The 21570-nt window shown below is 36.6% G+C and overlaps 1 protein-coding gene across 1 annotated transcript in view; it reads left to right on the plus strand.

The window, feature by feature from the left end:
- ABCB7 (ATP-binding cassette, sub-family B (MDR/TAP), member 7) overlaps window positions 1-21570 on the plus strand; it is a 111435-nt gene that overhangs the window by 73035 nt on the left and 16830 nt on the right. The window contains exons 5-9 of the mRNA XM_012664078.1: window positions 16687-16819; window positions 17683-17951; window positions 18576-18664; window positions 18757-18844; window positions 20845-21019. Of these exons, the coding sequence (XP_012519532.1) occupies window positions 16687-16819; window positions 17683-17951; window positions 18576-18664; window positions 18757-18844; window positions 20845-21019 (754 nt within the window). The remainder of the gene's footprint in view (window positions 1-16686; window positions 16820-17682; window positions 17952-18575; window positions 18665-18756; window positions 18845-20844; window positions 21020-21570) is intronic.

Raw genomic sequence — 21570 nt, forward strand, 5'->3', positions numbered from 1 at the left:
CCTACCTCTGTTTTCTGGAAGAAATTATAGAAAATTTGCATCATTTCTTCTTTAAGCGTTTGGTAAAATTCACCAGTGAAATCATTTAGACCTGGTGCTTTCTGTTTTGGAAGGTTATTAGTTATTGATTCAACTTCTTTAAAGATATAGACGTATTCAATTTATTCCTCCTTTTATAGAAAGGGATCTTTTAAGGAATTTGTCCATTTCATCTAAGTTATACAATGTGTGGGCATAGAATTGCTCATAACATCCCTTTATTATCCTTTTAATGTTCATAGAATCAGTAGCGATGGCTCCTCTTTCATTTCTGATATTAAAAATTTATGTATTCTCTTTTTTGTTTTGTTAGCCTGACTAGAGCCTTATCAATTTTATGACTCCTTATTGTTAACTTCCTCTGTTGATTTCCTCTTTTCAATTTCATTGATTTCTGTTCCAATTTTATTCTTCTGTTTACTTTGGATTTAATTTGCTCTTCTATTTCTAGTTTACTAAGGTGGAAGCGTAGATTACTGATTTTAGATATTTCTTCTTTTCTAATGTATGCATTCAATGCTATAAATTTTCCTCTAAGCACTGCTTTCACTGCATCTCACAAATTTTAGTAAGTTGTATTTTCATTTCTATTTAGTTCAAAATATTTAAAAATTTCTCTGGAGACTTCTTTGACCCATGTGTTATTTAAAAGCATGTTGTTTAATCTTTAGGATATTCTAGCCACCTTTCTGTTATTGTTTTCTAATTTAATTCCATTCTTGTTGGAGAGCATATTTCATGTCATGTATACCCTTTTAAATTTGTTAAGATGTGTTTTGTGGCCCAGAATGAGGTTTATCTTGGTGAATGATCTCTGAGTTTGAGAAGAATGTGCATTCTGCTGTTATTGGATAGAGTATCCTGTAGGTGCCATTTAGAATCAAGTGATTGATGGTGCTGTTTATTTCAACTATATGCTTACTGATTTTCTACCAAATACATCTGTCAATTACTGATGAAGGGGTGTTGGAGTCTCCAACTGTAATAGAGGATTTATCTATATATTTTTTGCCTGTTCTATCAGTTTTTGCCTCACGCATTTTTGATATTTTGTTATTAGATGAATACACATGAAAGATTGTTGTATCTTTTAGGAGACTTGACCTCTCTATCATTATGTAATGCCCCCTTTTTAATCCCTGTTAATTTTCCTTGATCTGAAGTCTGCTTTGTCTGACATTAATATAGTTACTCCATTAATATAGTTACTTTGATTAGTGTTAGCATGGTATATATTTCTCCTATATTTACTTTTAATCCATCATGTCTTTATATTTAAAATGGGGTCTGTAGTTAGATTATGTTTTTTTAATCCACTCTGACAATCGGTCTTTTAATTGGTCTATACTATTGACATTTAAAATGATCAACTGATAACTATTGGATTAATATTGACCATATGCATAGCTGTTTTCTATTCATTGCCCACGCTCTTTGTTTTTTGTTTTTGTTTCAGTTTTCTTTTAATCTTTTTCTTCCTTCTCTGGCTTTAATTAAGCACTTTATATGATTTTGTTTTTTCTAATCTTGACATTCTAATTAAATTTTTCAGTTTTTTTAGTGGTTGGCATAGAATTTGCAATGTATATTTATAACCAATCTAAGTTCACTTCCATATAACATTATACTGCTTCATGGGTAGTGTGCATAACAGTATTCCCAATTTATTCCTCTCATCACTTATACATTGCTGCCATTCATTCTACCTATTCATAATCTCTAATTACCCAGTACATTGTTGCTGTTATTAATATGAAGAAACTGTTATCTATTAACAGATCAATTAAGAATAAAAAATAAATGCTTTTATATTAATTTACTCCTTCTCTAATATGCTTCCTTTACTCGTGAAATCTGAGCTTTTGTTCTATATCATTTTCTTTATCTCTGAAGAACTTTTTTTTTTTAATAACAATTCTTAGAAGACACATGTATTGGCAACAGATTCCCTCAATTTTTGCTTTTTTTGGAAAGTGTTTATTTTTTGTCACTTTTAAAGGACAATTCCACTGGGAACAAACAATTCTAGATTGGTGGGTATTTTTTTTCCTTTTAACAGTTTAAATATTTTAGTCCACTCTATTTGCTTACATAGTTTCTGAAGAAAAGTCCAATGTTATTTTTTTTCTTTCAAAATATTAAAGGGGTACAAATGTTTTCATTACATGGACACACTGTGTAATGCTGAAGTCAGGGCTTTCAGTGTGCCAGTCACCAGGACAGTGTTCATTGTATCTGATAGGTAAATTTTTATCCCTCACCCTCTTCCCAACCTCCCCCTTCTTAGTCTCCAATGTCCTTTGTGTCTCTTTCTGCCCCTGTGTACCCATCACTTAGCTCCCACTTATTAGTGAGAACATGTGCTATTTGTTTTTCCATTCCTGAGATACTTAGGATAATGGTCTCCAGTTCTATCCAGGTTGCTGTGAAAGACATTATTTCATTCCTTTTATGGCTGAGTAGTACTCCAGGGTATATGTGTGTTTGTGTTTGTGTGTGTATACATATATACACACCACATTTTCTTTATCCTTTCATGAATTAATGCGCACTTAGGTTGATTCCATATCTTTGTGTCTTTGCAGTTGTAGATTGTGCTACAATAAACATTCAAGTGCAGGTGTCTTTTTGCATAAAATGATTTATTTTCCTTTGGGTAGATACCCAGTATTGGGATTGCTGGATTGAATGGGAGGTCTGCTCTTAGCTCTCTGAGGAATTTCCATAGAAGCTGTACTAATTTGCAGTCCCACCGACAGTGTTCCTTTCTCTTTACATCCACACCAGCATCCGTTGTTTTTTGACTTTTAAATAATGGCCATTCTGATAAGAGTGAGGTGGTATCTCATTATGGTTTTAATTTGAATTTCCCTGATGATTGTGATATTGAGCATTTTTTCATATGTTTGTTGGCCATTTATCTATCTTCTTTTGAAAATTTTCTGTTGATATCTTTTGTCCACTTTTTGATGAGGTTGTTTGTTTTTTTTCTTGCTGAATTGTTTGAGCAATGTTATTTTTATCCTTGGTCCTTTATAGGTGTTATTCCCTCTGGATTCTTTGTTATTTTTTTTTAATAATTTTTTTCCTGCCTAGATGTTAGTATGTACTTGATCTTTTAAGATTCTTTCTATCTTTGTGTTTTGTGGTTTTTTTTTTGCAGTTTGCATGTGATATGCCAAAGTGTAGTTTTTTTTAGGATTTATTATGCTCAGTGTTCTCTGAGCTTCCTGGATCTGTGGTTTGGTGTTTTCATTAATTTTAGAAAATTCTCAGCCATTATTATTTCAAAATATTTCTTCTGTTTCTTTTTCTCTTTTCCTTCTGGTATTCTCAGTACACATATGTTATACTTTTTATAATTTTCCCATAGTTCTTACATATTCTTTTCCATTTTTAAATTCTTTTTATTCTTTGCTTTTCATTTTGTGAAGTTTCCATTGACATAAATTGTCAAGCTTACTGATTCTTTTCTACTGATGAGCTCATCAAAGACATTCTTCATTTCTCTTATGGTATTTTTGATCTCCTGTGTAACCTTATAACCTTTTCATTCTTTCTTAGCGTTTTCCCTGTCTCTGCTTACATTACCCTTCTGTTCTTGCACACTATCCACTTTTTTATTAGAGCCTTTAGCACATTAAGTTCCTGGTCTGATGATTCTAAAATCTCTGCTTTATCTGAGTCTGGTTCTGATGCTTAGTCTGTCTATTTAGACTGTTTTTTGCCTTTTAGTATGCCTTGTAATTTTTTTCGAAAGCTGGACGCAGCCTTTGGAGTAAAAGATACTGAGATAAATAGGCCTTTAACGTGATTTATGTTATAAAGGCTAGGAGTTGGCTATCTCTAATATTTGTTGTAGCTGTAGGTGTCAGAGGCTAGAATTTCCTCTAGTGTCTTTATCTCCCCTATTGTCTTTGAGTTTCCCTAAAGGCTCCTTTTTAAATAGGTTCTGAATTTTACAATCCTTTCAGTTGTAATCTTGTTATTATAGAGGAACCTTATTGATGTGATGGTAAGTGGGGTGGGGAGAATCCTTCTATAATCCTATGATTAGGTCCCAGACTTTTGGTGAAGCCTGTGTCCCTAGGATGTGACACTCACAAGTGCTTCTAAGCTTTCCCCTTTCCACTTAGATGAAACAGGAAGGCTGGAGGAGGTGGAACTGGGTATTTCCCTTTCGCCATGATGGTCATACTCTGATAAATTCCAAGTCCGTTAGGCTTTGATAATATAGTTTCCCTTGAGGGAGAAACCCTTTGTTAATGAAAACAGAATACTCTGGACATATTACAAAATGGTTACTTTTCCTCTCTCCCTGCTTGAAATATGAGGGAATTTTTCTTATATATTTACCCTAAAAACTTGGTAAGGATATTGGAGGTAATAGTCATGAAAGTTTGTACCCCTAGGAGTCTTAATCTTTAGGTGTAGTCCTTGCTTATTCTCCCGCAATTAATCAGTTGTCCTTTAAGTGTTCCTGCCTACCATTTACTGGTTCCAGCCACACCTTCTTCTGCCAGTAAGCTGTGATTCCATATATTTATGTTTCTCCAGTTTTCAGGGCAGTAGCTTGCTCTGTGACCTCAATTCTCTGTTGGATCCAAGAAGAGTTGTTGGTTTTCAGTTCAGCTTTTTTCTTATCGTGAGTATGGGAGTCATGATTTCCAAGCTCTTTGTAAGTCAGACAGGAAACTGAGAGTCCTACCCTGCAATATATTTTAACTTATTACCAGTTAATCCAGATACCTGCTAATTTTATTAATAGGTCAAACAAATTTTAGGGTACAAGGCCATATTAACAAAAATTAATGACAGGACGTTGGTACTTTGAGACAGGAGTCTTTCAACCTCCTCATTTGCTGACAAATTCATAAACTCCTCTTTCCTCCTCCTCAAACCACTTGTCCTCATTCTTCTGATGCAGCCTTGGGGACAAGTGCTGAACTTTTGGTAACAGAATTTGCCATCCCTGGGTGGGCCTATCGACACCGTGGTGGAATGGCACCCCATGACTGCTGGAAGAGGGAGGGAGCAGCCCTGGGTCAAAGCCATGGGTCTTCGTAGGTAGGAGTAATTTCTTTTTGAGGTGAGAGAGCAAGGGACAGCCCCAGCAGCTGCCAGAGCCTATTTTAGCTCCGGGGAGCCCCTGTCTCTGTCTCCCCGAAGTAGATGTGGCTCCCCACAACCTGAACTGAGGTGAGGAGAAGGAAATGGATTTGGAAATGTCTGCACAGCCTCAGCCATTTGTTGAGTAAGTATACCCTGAGACCTCGATACCACCCATTTGGTGGGGAGGGGTTCAGACCTTCTTGTTGGCTTTGTTTTGAGGCACTTTTTGGGGATGGAAATCATGAGGTTAAGCGGAACTATGGAACCCGGTTTGAATTTGGAGTTCATTTGTGGTTCCCAGGGAATGGGAGGACTAGGCCACCATTTGGGGAGGGTTTCCCAGGGAACAGGGGGATTAGAACACCCATTTGGAGAGGGTTTTGAATCTTCCAGCCCTGTGGGGCATTTGTTGGGGGCCCAGGAAACAAGAGGATTAGGCCACCCGTTTGGGGAGGGTTTTGAACCTTCCAGTTGGGGTGATGTCTCCTTTGGATTCCCATGACCATTTGTGGTGGTGTTTATCCCTTTTGGATTTCCATTTGTGAATCTTCCAGCCCTGTGGTAGGACATTTGAGGCACTGGTTGAGGTTCCACTTGGGGTGGCATTTGTCCCCTTTGGATTCTCATTTGTTTGATAGGCCCTGGAATTTTTGTATCCCCTGTATTGTCTGTTATTTGCGCATTTTATTGCAACATAAGGAACTTCCATCTCAGAGTCCCCTGGGAAAAACTTTGACTGAATGGTTAACTTATAGCTATGAACTCTCGTGTAAAGACAATGGTGTTATTGGAATCTAATGTATGTGATGGAGTGTGAGGAGAAGTGGCTGTTAAATGAAAAATCTCATTTTTTTGACAAGCCATGGCATTTTAGATTGTTTGTTTTGAGAATTCCCTATATTGTTTGTGTGTGTTTGTGAGTTTTTGTAGCACTTGCCTGATGAGATTTTGTATTGTGGTACTGCTTATGTGGAGTGTGAAGAAAAGTGGTAGTTGGTACCACTTGAATGGAGTGTGAGAAAAAGTGGTTGATTGGGTTTATTCTGAGATGTTGGTTCTTTTCCCAGGAATTTGTTGTTTGGACCCTAATTTTGATTTGGAGGTGCATTCTAAAGGGTCTTCTCCATTGCCTCTTAAATCCTTTAAAATAAAGAAAGACAAGAAGAATGACCCCCTTTGGGCACCCCGGTTGGTTTATGGCACCTCTACTTGCAAGTATTTGTATAAGGTTCAAAGGCAGGCCAAGTTTTCTAGGATGGCCAATTCTTGTGCACAAATTTTTACTAAAAGGCAAATTATATCAAGGAAAATTCAGAGCTCAAATGGTTGACCTGCTACTGCAGAGTTAAAATGTTAAGTCTCAAGCTCTCTGCTTGAGATAAACTCATCGTTTATGGTATACAAAATGATCTGTGTTTGTAAGATTTTTGATAAATGAGGTCCTCCCCCTCCCGCCCCTGCCGCCAGAGCTACACAGCTGGCTGGAGTGAGGAGCTAGGCAGGGCCACAGCCCAGGGGTGGGCCTGGCAGGAGGGAGGACTGGTGCACACACCCTGTTGCCAAGCGGAGTGCAGCAAGGGGGAAGGAATGCCTGCCGCCACCACCATCCTGGCACCATGGGAGGGGCTGGAGAGGACACCGCCTGAACTAAATCTTCGGTCCCACACCCAGTAAATTATGACTCAGGGTTAAGAATGGTCTCTCCTGGCAGCAGACTCAATTTGGGCCGGAGGGAATCCATAGCTATAGCAGAGCAATTTACAGCAATATCAGCTAGAGGGCTTGAATGTGCAAGAACAGCTTCTGGCAGGGTCCTTTGAAACAGTCAAAAGGAAAGGGCGAAAAAGCTGCCCTAGACTGACTTTTTGTAAAGAAGAAGGACCTTGAAAGGAACATTGCCCAAAATTGCAACAGACTCCAGGTTTCAGGAAGCCTCCAGGAGAGCAAATAGTTGTTCTTTTTTTTTAGGTTCAGGACTCAGACAGCAAAGGAGGGGCACTGGAACCGCCCGCCTCGAAATATCCCCACAGGAGCCCTTGGGAAAATTGACAGTGGGGATTTGATTGGCACTAGCTATGTGGACAGAATTGGTCCAGGGGGGTCCCTGCCCCCATCTGCCACCCCAATCCCTGGCACCAGCCATGCCTGGTTCTCTGCGAGCCAGGCAGAGAGTGGCAGGGGAGGGGACCAGGGGATAGTGAGGCAGCTGTAGACAAGTGGTGACTGAGAAACTCATCACAGCGGGCCTAGGAGGCGGACCTGGGCGAGCAGCAGGATCACCTGGGTTGTTTCAGAAGTGGCAGAAGCTTACCTCCAGGGTGGGTACCACCGAGCTCCTGCTGGACGAATACCAGGGCCTGATGAAGTATACAGGAGACTGCCATTGCGCTTTGAAGTTCAGGCCTCAGGAAGCCTGCACATCGTTCAGTCCAGGGAAAGAGGCTGAGCAGATAGAGAATGGCATGCTGGTGATGGATGCCGTGGACAGACAGCTACAGAGATGGATTGGCAGCTCCTCCTCCTGCAGCAAGGACATCAGCAGGCCACCCATTGTCAACAGGACCCAGGAGCACACTCTGCTGAGTGCTGGACATTTCATAAGAGTGATAATGGACCCTCCTTTGTAGCAGAGGTAACCCAACAAGTAATCAAAGCCCTACACCTAGAATAGAAATTACATACATCCTGGAATTGATACAAAAAACCCGTCTAAAATGAGATAGGGTGTTGCCGCTTGCCCTCCTTTGGATAAGGGTAGCCCTTTAGAAACAGGCTTAAGTTAAGCCCCTAAAAAATAATTTATGAGAGACCCTTCCTAGTACCCTGGGGTAAGTATGGTAATATAACCGTAAGTAAAAGAGAATAGAGTAAAAACAATATGTCAAATGAGTGGGTCAGGTGCTAACCACTATGCATGAGTTTGCCTTTTTCAGGTCCCTGCCCCAGTTGGAAGCAGAGAAGTGGAAGGGACTCTGTGAAGTACCTCTAACAACTCACATGTCATTAAAATTGTCAGAAGTGAAACTTCGAGTCCATAATACCAAAGTAAAGAGGCATAGCCCCCAGGGGAGGGGCCAGCCTATAGGCAATCTAAAGTATCTGAGAAAAAGAAAAAAAATGAAAATGTTGATATTTTCACTAAAAAAAAAATGAATCAGGTTTACACATCATTTAACTTCTACTGGTTGCATTGAGATTGTTCATTAAGTATTAGTCTGATGTACTTTTCCCCTCCAAATTTTTTATCTCCTAGAGGTCTTAGATACAAGGACTTATAGGTTAGATTAGTAGAGTTGACACTGTATAAATCAACTGCTTGTCCATATTCTTTAATTTGCTTTCAGTTCTGAGGGCTTCAGCTGTAAAATAAGGTAAAACAAGTTTATTTTATGAATATTTTGAGTTCTTGATTTTCAATTTGCCTATACCCGTGTTTAGGTGTCTGTTACTTGACAGTGACATACAGTTCCTTTCTATTTATACATCTCAGCTCTGTTATGTTTATAGTCTCCTGATCAAACTATTATGTGAAAAACAATGAACAAATTTCTTAAAATATTATATAACAGTCTTGCATATGGAGTCTTCAGTGTATCTTTTATTCATGTAGGTTAGTCATACCTCTTGCTTCACTTTCTCAGAATCCATATTCAACTATGTTGCAAGGGCCGGGCGCGGTGGCTCATGCCTGTAATCCTAGCTCTCTGGGAGGCCGAGGCGGGCGGATTGTTTGAGCTCAGGAGTTCGAGACCAGCCTGAGCAAGAGCGAGACCCCGTCTCTACTAAAATTAGAAAGAAATTAATTGGACAACTAAAAATATATAGAAAAAAAATTAGCCGGGCATAGTGGCTCATGCCTGTAGTCCCAGCTACTCGGGAGGCTGAGACAGGAGGATCGCTTGAGCCCAGGAGTTTGAGGTTGCTGTGAGCTAGGCTGACGCCACGGCACTCACTCTAGCCCGGGCAACAGAGTGAGACTCTGTCTCAAAACAAAAAAAACAACAAAAAAAACTATGTTGCAAGGATTGGGTTCAATGGGCTATTTTCTGTTCAGGTTACTCTCTAATACTCAAAGTAAACTTTCTTTTATATGATGAAAATCTTTTATGTGATTTGTTTTATTACCCTGGTCTAATTTTCATGAATCAATAACTTATTTTATAAAGTATAAAAGAATTTCCATTTGATAAACTCATGTAATTGTTTTGTTGTTGTTGCTTGTTTTTTTTTTTTTCCTTTAAAAGAATAGAGACTTCATTTCTGTGAAGATTCTACCGCTACCTTGATGGTCTTTACAAATGATCCACGTACCTTGTCCAGTTTTCTTTCCCCCTTCTTTTGCTTTGCTAATCAAGTCTCCCTTTAGTGTCCTTGGTCTTTATTTTCTTTATCTCCTTCTGATTCTTTTGTGACTAGAGAGACAATTAAACAAAGAAACAAATTTCTACTTGTTCAGATATATTGGACCCTTCTTGGCAGCACTGCTTACAGAGCCCCTAGTTAACAAAAGCCACTCTGAAAGAGATTAATTATTGAGGCATTTGGATATTTAAAAATCTAAAAGAATTGGGTTCCTCGGATGACTAATGATAATTAAATCTGGAATTTGAGACTCTCAGCAAGCTTACCACATTGACCAGTAGTTTTGGCATCATGTAGATATGGCATACCTTTGACTGTCCTTTATGGTGATTTTACTTTTCCCTTAACTCTATTCTTTAGTGCCCCAAATTGTATATTTTTGTGCTAAAAATTGGGTGAACTCAATTTCTTAATGATATGCCAGTCTCTGAAAATTCAAGAGTTTAGCAGATTACATGTATGAGTTAAGCTTTTTTGACCTAGGGGTTTGGAGAGGGGAAAAGTTTTATGAGCATAAGTCTCTTTATTTCTCTTGTACTTAATGTGTACATTGCAGTCATAGATTAAATATACCTTTTGTCACAGGATTATGATCTAGTAAAAATAACCATTTTCTTAATTTTTAGAAAGTAACAGGTATATGAAACTTTATATTGAATCAGTTTTGGTTGAAGTACTTTGTCATCTAGACTTATTTTTAGACATCTCCTATCCCTAGGGAACCAGGTATGTTGTGACCTGAAACACTAACTTTATTTTTTTAATTAATGTTAATGTATAAGCAGTGGAATGTACTCTTTCTGTTACACATGTCTATGATTTTTAACATATGTGTATATTCATGTGATTATCACCACAGTCAAGACACAAAAAAGTGCCATCACACCCAGAATCACCCTTGTGTTACACGTTTGTAGTCATATCCTCTCTAGACCCCTAACTTCTTGGAAACATTGATTTGTGTTCAGTCACTGTAATTTTGTCATTTTGAGCATACCATATAAATGGAATCATGTGGTATATAATTGAGCTGACTCAAGCCATTGAATATGTCAGTTTCTTTTCATTGCTCAGTAATATTCCATGGTATGGATATAACAGTTTGTTTATCCCTTCACCCATTCAAGGACATTTGGGCAATTATAACTAGAGCTGTCATAAACAGTCAGGTACAGGTTTTTGTTTGACGTAAGTTTCCATTTCTGTAGGATAAATACATAGGTGTGGAATGCTGGATCATACTAAGTATATTTTTAACTCTTTAAGAAACTGCCAAACCGTTTTCTAGAGTAGCTGTTTTTGTATTCTCACCCACAACGTGTAAGAGTTTCTGTTGCTTTGCTTCTTTGCTAACACTTGGTATTGTCAGGTATATAGTGGTATCTTGTGGCTTTAATTTGCATATATCAAGCATTTGTGAAGTGTTTAAGTGTTTTGTCCATTTTTTAATTGGGCTATTTGTTTTGCCTCTTGACTTTAGGAGATTCTTTATATATTCTGGCTGTGAACCTTTCTCAGATACATGATTTGCAGAAATTTTCTTTTAGTCTGTAGCTTGTTTTTTAAGTCCCTTAATACCATCTTATGTAGAACAAATGTTTTTAATTTTGATGAATTCCAGTTTATTTTTTTCCTTTATGGATTATGCTTTTGTTGTCATGTATAAGAACTGTTTGCCTAAGTCAAGGTCATGGAGATTTTCTATGTTTTCATCCAAAAGTTTTATATTTTTATCTTTTACATTTAGACATGTGTTCCAGTTTTTAAAAAATTAAATCTGAACTGGCAGAAGTGCTCCATTTTGAATTAATTCTTGTATGAGGTTTAAGTGGAGGTTCTTTTTTTTTTTTCCCAACACCAAGGCTATCCTTTACCTATTGAATTTTCTTTGTTTCCTATAGCTGCTGTAACAAATTATCATAAACTTAGTAGCTTAAAACAACACAAATTTATTATCCTACATTTTGGAAGTCCGAAGTACAAAATTAGGTTTCATTGGATCAAAATAAAGGTATTAATATTTGGCATGGCTGTGCTCCCTCTGGAGGCTTTTGGGAGAAATCTGTTTCCTTGCCTTTTCCTGCTGCTAGCATTTGCCTGCATTCCTTGGCTCATGGCCTCTTCCTCCATCTTCAAAGCCAACAGGGTGTCCTTTATTCATTTGCTGAGACATCTATTTTTTTCACTTATTTCAAGCATGTTCATAAATGTTCCTTGAAGTGCTTTTATGATGGCTGCTCTGATTTCTTTGTCAGACAGTTCTAATATTTGTGTCCCCTCAGTATTAGTACCTGTTGATTATATTATTCAAATTGATATCTTCCTGATTTTTGAAATGATAATTTTTTATTGAAATCTGGACATGTTGAATATTATGTTATAGGACTCTGGATCTTATGTGAATCTTCTCTTTAGCCGGCCTCCTTATGATACTGCTTCAGTGGAATTAGGGGTGCTGCCTCATTACTGCAGGTGGGGATGAAAGTCCAGGTTCCCACTTCAGCCTCCGTTGACTCCAAGGAGAGGGGGTTCCTCATTACTGCTGAGTGGAGTGGGAGTTTGGGCTCCTTGGTAGGATAAAAGACAATAGACTGGGAGAAAATATTTCTAAACCACATATGTAACAGAGCCCTTATATCATTAAGAAACTCTTAAAATTCAACAGCAGAAAAACAATCCAATTATAAAATGTACAAAAGACTTTGAACAGATATTTTACCAAAGAGGAGATACAAATTGCAAATAAACACATGAAAAGATGCTCAACGTTATTGCCATTAGGGAAATGCAAATTAAAACCACAATAAGATATTACTACACACCTATTAGAACAGTTTCAAAATAAAAAAAAATGATAGCACGTGTTGGTGAGGATGCAGAGGAACTGGATCACTCATGTTTTGTTGGTATTGTAAAATGGTACAACCATTCTGGAAAGGGTGTAGCAGTTTCTTAAAAAGTTTGACATAGACTTGCCATATGACTTAGCAATTGGACTTTTGGGAATTTATCCAGAGAAATGAAAACTTATGTCTGCCTGTATGAGAATGTTAATAACATCTTTACTCATAATAGCCCAAAACTGGAAACAAACAAAATGTCCTTTAGAGTGAATGGTTGAATAAATAGTCCATGGAATGAATTGAATAATGGTTGAATAAATAATCTATAGAATAATAGTCAGCAATAAAAAAGGATGAGCTCTTGATACATGCCACAACTCTGATGAACTTCAAGGGCATTATTCTGAGTGAAACAAAAGCCAGTCTCAAAAGATTAGCTATTAATACTATATGATTCCATTTATAATATTAAAATATTCTCAAAATGACTAAACTATAGAGATCAAGAACAAATTAGTGGTTGCCAGGGCACAAGGACTAGGGTAAGACAGGATAGAATGGGAGTGAATATAAAGTGGTAGCACAAAGGAGTTCTTTTGTGGTGGTGGAATAGTTCTGTATCTTGATTGTGGTGGTTACACAAATTTGTACATAGGATAAAATTTCATAGAACCATGTAAACAGTCATATACCTGCCCCCACATACACACGAGTACAGGTTTAAAAATGGTGAAAACTGAGTGAGTTCTGTAGTCTAGTTAACAGTAGTGTGCCAATGTTAACTTTCTGGTTTTGATACTGAACTACAGCTATATAAGATGTCATTAAGGAGAGGGTACATGGGTCTCCATACTACTTTTGCAACTTCCTGTGAGTCTATAATTATTTCACAATTAAAAGTTTTAAAAACATATTCTCATTTGGGATGGCTTAAGTCTAGTTCTGCTGAAGGTGGGATATTGGGGGAAACTAGTATTTGCCACCCCTGCCCCAAAATATCACAAGGCCAGTGAAACCTACACATACATATTAATAAGAACATCTACACGTAATATAATCCTATTTCTTTAGTGTATTTCTTTCCTTTTTTAATACATATGGTATATTTCTTTCCTTTTTAAAATTACTTTTATGGTAAAACTGACAGTATGCAGTTATTATTTAGAGGTAGTACCATGTTTTAGCACTGTGCTAATTGCCCTTTTTCTGCCAGTAACAACACAGGACGGATGACATTCACGTGTTCTATACACAGGGATGCTCCCAAATGTGACTAAACTCAAAAACATTTTCAAGAAAGTAAAATGGCACAACTTCATCGGTGATACATTAGTTTCAGTCATCACTCACTATAGCTGTGGCTATAGTGTGAGTTACGAGAATTGAATTGAATGCTAGTTGTAACTATCGCTTTTTCTCCTACTCAAGAAAGTGTATTGGAATGCAGGTGAGGGAATGTGGACTTATGTGGAAAACCAGGAGTCTGCTCAAATTATTTAAATTACTTGTGACATATTTTACAACTGTAGCTGGTTTAAACAGTGCAATTGAGAGTATCCATTTTAGAGTGCAAAAGAAGTAAAATGTATGTAAACTGCTAATATGGCTGATATACTAGGAAAAATTCCGACTTCAGGTGTCAGATCTGGATTTCGTTTTGTTTTGTTTTTAAGAGTAGTCACGTGCAGTAGTGAGGAGTGGGGGGAAAGTAGTAGAACAGGAGTTAAAGCTGTAACTGACTCTGAACAATCAAGTGAGATAACTCACTACCTTCGGATCAGCCAGATCTGGATTTTAGTCTCAGCTCTGCTGCTTACCAGACAAGTAATTAAACGTCAGGGAACCTGAGTTTCCTCAACGGTAGAGATAATACCCATTTTGTAGAATTACTATTTCTTTCCGCCCTCACCTTTATGAAAGGTACCTAGCACCATACCTGACTGATACAGCTGTTGTTCACTAAATGTTTGTTTTGTCACGAAAGGTTTGTACATTAAGAAGGCGGTATATCCATGCATATATACATATAAAGTGAGTGAGAAATATATCATAAAGATGATAAATATTGAGGCATAAACTATAACCAAAAGATAAGAGATGGAAAATAGAATAATGGCCAGCAAACATATAAAAAAATGCTCAACATCTCTAATCATTAGAGAAATGCAAATCAAAACCACAATGAGGTATCACCTAACCCCGGTGAGATTGGCCTCGATCAAAAAAACACAAAACAACAAATGTTGGCGAGGATGTGGAGAGACAGGAACACTTCTACACTGCTGGTGGGACTGCAAATTAGTGCAACCTCTGTGGAAAAGAATTTGGAAATACCTCAGAGAGCTAAAAATAGAAATACCATTCGATCCAGCAATAGCACTATTAGGCATCTGCCCAAAAGAGCACAAAACATTCTACGATAAGGACATCTGCACCCGAATGTTTATGGCAGCACAATTCACTATTGCAAGAATGTGGAAACAACCCAAGTGCCCGTCAATCCATGAGTGGATTATCAAAATATGGTATATGTTCACATTGGAATATTACTCAATCATAAGAAATGACAGTGATCTAGCACCTCTTACACTTTCCTGGATTAAACTTAAGCCCATTATCCAAAGTGGGGCACCACAAGAGCAGAAGAACGGGATCCATTTGTACTCACCATCAAATTGGTATTAACTAATCAACACATAAATGCACATATCAGAACAACATCTATTGGATGCTGGGGAAGGGGGAGGGCGGCGGGAGGAGGGGGGAGGAGGGAGAAGGAGACGGGTATTTGTATACACAAGGAGTGCAATGTGCACTACCCGAAGGATGGACATATTTGAAACACGGACTTGGAGGGGGGGGGAACCAAGGGCAACACACGTAACCTAAACATCTGTACCCCCATAATATGCTGAAATAAAAAAAAAAAGGAAAATAGAGACTGCCAAATTGAATACAAGTTTCAGAGAAGGCATTATGATAGAAATGAGATTCAAATTGGGCTTTGAAGAGTGGAGAGGTGGATAGGGGAGGGGAGGCCATTTCGAGCAGAAGCGAGAGCCTGAGGTTATATGGTTATAAGGGAATCAGAATTGAGACATTTATGCTATTTGGGACCTGCCATATATTGTTAGATTATATTTTGAAACATTAATGTTTAGGCAGTTTACCTCATAATATTACATTCTTAAAAGCATCCCAGTATCTGCTATGTATTTTAATGATATTGTTGAATGTTAGAACACCTGACTGGTTGCTAAGACTCTTGTATACCTTACCTTGAAATCTTGATTGGTAAGAGTTACATAGCTTCTATCAGTTCTGGCTAAACTTAGACTTGTTGACAGTAAATTCTTATGTTTAACAGAAATGGATGGCTTAACAATGGAACACTAATAAGAGCTGAGATTTCAGTGTTTTTGTTAAGCCTTATAGAACTGTTTTCACATGCTATTTATGTGTATCAGTTTAATTTCTTTAAGGAAAACCGTGGCATCTAACAAACTTCCTGTTCCTAAATGATGGTTGATGTTTTCGATACTATCACTACAGAAAATGTAAAATGTGAATGATTAAATATTTGCCTTGACTATAGGAAAGTATGTATTTAAAATTTTCTTTTTAAATTTTCTTTTGATGTATTCTCATGGAAAAATAGGTTCATTATTGAAAGCTTAGTTTGATATTCATTGGGCTCTTTTTGGTGTGTTATTGGGCAAAGAATCTTTTTGTGGTGCAAATAGATGTGTTTTTTTTTTTCCAAAAGTGAATCAGCCACAGATACTTGTAATTTATCTGCACGTGCAATCCTTTTTGCTATATAATTTCAGTTTTACCATTATTTTGGTGAATAAATCATCTTAAAAATATTTTTTGAATATCTACTGTATACAAAGCATTATGCTCAGCATGGGTAGAACAAAAAGAGTAATATGATACAGACTCTCAAGGCTCTAGTAGGAAAAGAAAATGCACACACAAACAACAATAAGACAGTTTGTCGTAAGTTCCATGTGCTCTGTAGGATTTCAGATAATGGAGAGAGCATTTTTGAGTGGCTGATCAGGGATGATTTCATGGAAGTGGGAGCGTTTGACTAATTTACATAGCTTGTAAATGAATATTAACATGGCCATGTGATATAGAAATCCTGAAATGATAGCTCTGCAAAGCCAAAGATTTTATCTTTGTAAATTGGGAAAATCATTCTAATACCAGTAAATGACAAATATCTAAATGTTACCATAAATACTGATTGGAGATAAATATTTGTACTTTTATAAATATATATTTTGCATATAATGAGTAATTGATGTTGTTTTGTTTTTAGGCCATGAATATTGTGGTCCCCTTCATGTTTAAATATGCTGTAGATAGCCTCAACCAGATGTCGGGAAACATGCTGAACCTGAGTGATGCACCGAATACAGTTGCAACCATGGCAACAGCAGTTCTGATTGGCTGTATGTGTGATTCTTTAATCTGTCTACAGGTGTTGACTTTCTTCAGGAAGGTTTCATCATATTTGAACAGATGACCTTTTCACCACAAACACAGCTTAGCATTTTGGATGTTTATTGTTTTATGCGAGATCTTTTTTGATATGTTTTTTCTTAATTTCTTTGTATGATATAATTTTCAAAAATTCCATGATAATCGTAGCATTTTCCAAGTTATAGGAAATAATAATATGAAATAAGACATTAAATTCATAACAACCATCTCTAATAGTTAGGCTTTTTATGAGATCCCTTTCCGTAAGGCCAGTTATTTTCTTGCTCCTAGTATTAGCTGTTAAATAGGAAATAGCTAAATAACAATATATATGTACATTAATATTTATTAAAATATACTCAACAGCCATGAAAAAAATTAGAACAGAATATGAATGCTGTGTGTCCCCATGCATTAGAAAGGACACTTTATGAGATTTAGGAGACATGAGTGAGGGCACTTGATTTTTTTAGGATCTTAATTTTATCATTCGTAACTTGGGGGAATTAGATTAGATCAAAAACCTTAATAGATACCATACGTTTTTCCACAGTAAGGCCATATGGACTATTATTTAAGTATTCTAATTGGAAGAAATCTTTTAATGTCTGAAATCTAGGGAAAAATAACACTGAATGAGATTCATGGTGGTGGAAAGGTTGGTACTCATTAGGCTAGATGATTTCTAGGTTTCTTTTAGTGTAAATATTCTGTTATATATTCATTCACTGAATTATTCATCGTACAGACATTTTCTGAGCCCTTGCCAGTTTTACACTCCTATGATTCCAATATTTTTACAACCCATTTTTTTTCCTGACTGTATCATTAGATGGCGTATCAAGAGCTGGAGCTGCCTTTTTTAACGAAGTTCGAAATGCAGTATTTGGCAAGGTAGCCCAAAATTCAATCCGAAGAATAGCCAAAAATGTCTTTCTCCATCTTCACACCCTGGATCTGGGTTTCCACCTGAGCAGACAGACAGGAGCTTTATCTAAAGCTATTGACAGAGGAACAAGGGGTATCAGTTTTGTCCTGAGTGCTTTGGTATTTAATCTTCTTCCCATCATGTTTGAGGTGATGCTTGTCAGCGGTGTTTTGGTAAGTAAAACATTTTTCATAATAAGCTTTTATCTTACATTCTCATTAGTAGCACTGAGTATTTGAAGCTATTGTACTGTTGCATGCCCATGGGTTTGAAAGCAAAATTTCATGATGTCAGGAAGATTATGCAGTTTGTTTAATTATTTTGCCACAAGCTTCAAGGGACTGTCCAAATTATTTATCATGTTATTATAAAGAACTGTTCAGTTCTACACATAGATCATCATTAACTAGTACTTGCAAGGTTTTTTTTAGCAGAGATTTCTGTGTGTGACATTTGACTGATATGCTCAGAATATCTGTTTCTATTCACCGTTCGTAACACTTTAGGCAATTTCATTATTTATAATTAAAAGTAGATTTTTAAAATTCTTCTTTATGCTTATTATACTATTTTATTATTAGCATTTGATGGTAGTATCAATGTGGCAAGTGCAGTTCGGCTTCCTTCCCTTGTTACCTAAAGTAGATTTTCTAAGGTATTTGATTTTTCACCTATTACTTACATATATAATTTCTCACCATCATATTTTTATTAAAATATTTTGACTGAGATTTGCTGTTGTGTATTCTAAACTGTTTGGCAAGAACAATGACTTTTTCTTTGACATGTTTTTCCAGTATTACAAATGTGGCGCCCAGTTTGCTTTGGTAACCCTCGGAACCCTCGGTGCATACACAGCCTTTACAGTTGCAGTCACGCGGTGGAGGTAAGGTATTCCCCAGAGGCCAGCCAAGCTTTAGAAACTAGTTATGCTTTTATAACATACATTTCATACCTGTGCAAATCTTTGTCTTACAGAACTAGATTTAGAATAGAGATGAACAAAGCAGATAATGATGCAGGTAATGCTGCTATAGACTCACTGCTGAATTATGAAACTGTGAAGGTAATATGTTTAATTATACTTTCCTCTGCCTTTTACACTGCACTAAGATTTGTTCTGCCATTTAATTTAATAGGTGCTGTAAGTTAGAGATTCAGATTAGGATAGGATTTCTAGGTGTGATAGAATAATTGTTTAGAAATTACCCATTTTACCTCCTCAGTTTTTGTTTGGCACCATCAGATTTTACCTTCGGAATTAATTTATAACTGCTCATAAATACAGTCATGCATCACATAACATTTTGGTTAACAGCGGGCAGCATGCGCAATCGTGGTGGTCCCACAAGATAATAATGGAGTTGAAAATTTCCTATCATCTAGTGACATCGTAGCCACTGTAACATCATAGCTATTGTAATGTCCTAGTGCAACTCATTATTCACGTGTTTGTAGTGATGCTGGTGTAAGCAAACCTACTGCATAGATGCCAGTCATAAAAGTGTAGCACATACAATTGTGTACAGTGCATAATACTTGATAGTGATAATAAACAGCTGTGTAACTGGTTTATGTATTTACTGTGCTATACTTTTTGTTGTTATTTTAGGGCATACTCCTTCTACTTATTAAAAAAAAAAGTTAACTGTAAAACAGCCTCAGGCAGGTCCTTCAGGGAGGTATTCCAGAAGAAAGCATTGTTATCATAAGACATGACAGCTTCATGCCTGTTATTGCCCCTGAAGACGTTTCCAGTGAGACAAGATGTGGGGGTGAATGATAGTGATATTGACGAACCTGACACTGTGTCGGCCTAGGCTAACCTGTGCATTTGTGTTTCAGTTTTTAACAAAAAGGTTTAAAAAGTAAAAATAAATAAATAAAACATTTTAAAAAGAGAAAAAGCTTATAGAATAAGGATACAAAAGAAAATAATTTGTACAGCTATATAATGTATGTTTTAAGCTGTGTTATTACAAAAGAGTCAAAAAGTTTATAAAGTAAAAAAGGTATAGTAAGCTAAGATTATTATTAAAGAAGGAAAAATATTTTCTATAAATTTAGCATAGCCTACATGTACAGTGTTTATAAAGTCTATAGTAGTGTACAGTAATGTCCTAGGCTTTGACATTTACTCATCATTCACTCACTGACTCACCCAGAGCAACTTCTAGTCCTACAAGTTCCACTCATGGTAAGTGCCTCTACAAGTGTACCATTTTTTATCTTTTATACAATGACCGACAATATTCATTACAGTGACATGTTATACAGGTTTGTAGCTTAGGAGCAATAGGCTATACCATATAGCCTACGTGTATAGTAGGCTGTACCAATGTAGGTTTGTGTAAGTACAGCGTGATGTTTGCACAATGAAATCACCTAAATGATGCATTTCTTAGAATGTTTCTCTGTCGTTAAATGTCATATGACCGTATACGGATAGCATCTTGATTCAGAATGAACATTAAGCTAATTAAACTGGCATATAAATTCTTGACTGTCAGAGTGCTTAACATAGTACGTCTCATTGATTCTTTCATTTATTTGTTCATTTTTCCATTTAACAAATAGTTACTGAATGCCTCTTATATATAAAGCACTATGCTAAGTGCCTTGATGGGGGAGGGTGATAAAAAACATGATTACTGTGTAATCTCTGCACTCCCAGAATTTTATAATCTGCTGGGAGAGTTGACGTGTGCAGGTGACTAGACAAGAAGGCATAATATGCTAAAGGCAGGGGGAACTGTTAGTTCAGAGTCCCAGGGGAAGGCTTTGTGAAGGAAGCATCATTGAAGACTTTTTTAAAATCTGGGTTTGAGTTAGCTAAGCATTTAGTAAATGTTCGTTGGATAAATTTTGTGTACTTTTCAAATACAATCCATTGTGGAAAACTGAAGGTGTGTCATAGTCCAATATATTGAAAGTCAATTTTTAAAATAGAGTTTGCAGTACAAAGTTGTATCCATACATGAAGTCTGATGAAAAGTATACTAATCACTTAAGAGAATAAATTCCAATTATGTTTGCCCATAGTTATCATTTTTATATATTTTGTAGTATTTTAATAATGAAAAATATGAAGCACAGAGATATGATGGATTTTTGAAGACATATGAGACTGCTTCATTGAAAAGTACCTCTACTCTGGCTATGCTGAACTTTGGTCAAAGTGCTATTTTCAGTGTCGGTTTAACGGCTATAATGGTGCTCGCCAGTCAGGGAATTGTGGCAGGTAATGGATCTGTGGTTATCACATTTATAGGCTGTTTAACCTAATTTTTATTAATAAAGATTAACGAGAGGAATGTGTATATTAATCTTAATTATAAAGGATGTTCAATAAAATGCTTTAATGTCCTTGGAGTACTTTCTTTTTTGTATCAGAACGTGTTCTCTTGATTGTTTGATAACGGTTTTTACTTCCATTTGTTTAGCACTGGCTGTCTCATTTATACATTTTATGGGTCTACAACCTGATTCTTTCAGGAACAACTTTTTTTTTAGCGTCTGATATTTCTAATTTCTCTTGTAGACCTGGAAAGCAATGTAATTAATTTCGTGTTCAGTCCAAAGGACTAAGAAGCAGTCTTATTATTTTTTTTTTTTTTAGAATTACCAGTAACCTTTTAATCTTTCTACTATTTTTTTCATTTACAGAACACTTCAAAAGCAAATCATGTCTATGCCTGTAAACCTCCCCACTCAGTTAAGATTCATTCACTGTGACCTAAATATGTGGTATATCATTCTTAATCATGATACCCATTTGGTCCAGTTTTTTTT

Source organism: Propithecus coquereli, unplaced genomic scaffold (genome assembly GCF_000956105.1).
Source record: "Propithecus coquereli isolate 6110/MARCELLA unplaced genomic scaffold, Pcoq_1.0 Scaffold86, whole genome shotgun sequence".
NCBI classification, from domain to species: domain Eukaryota; kingdom Metazoa; phylum Chordata; class Mammalia; order Primates; family Indriidae; genus Propithecus; species Propithecus coquereli.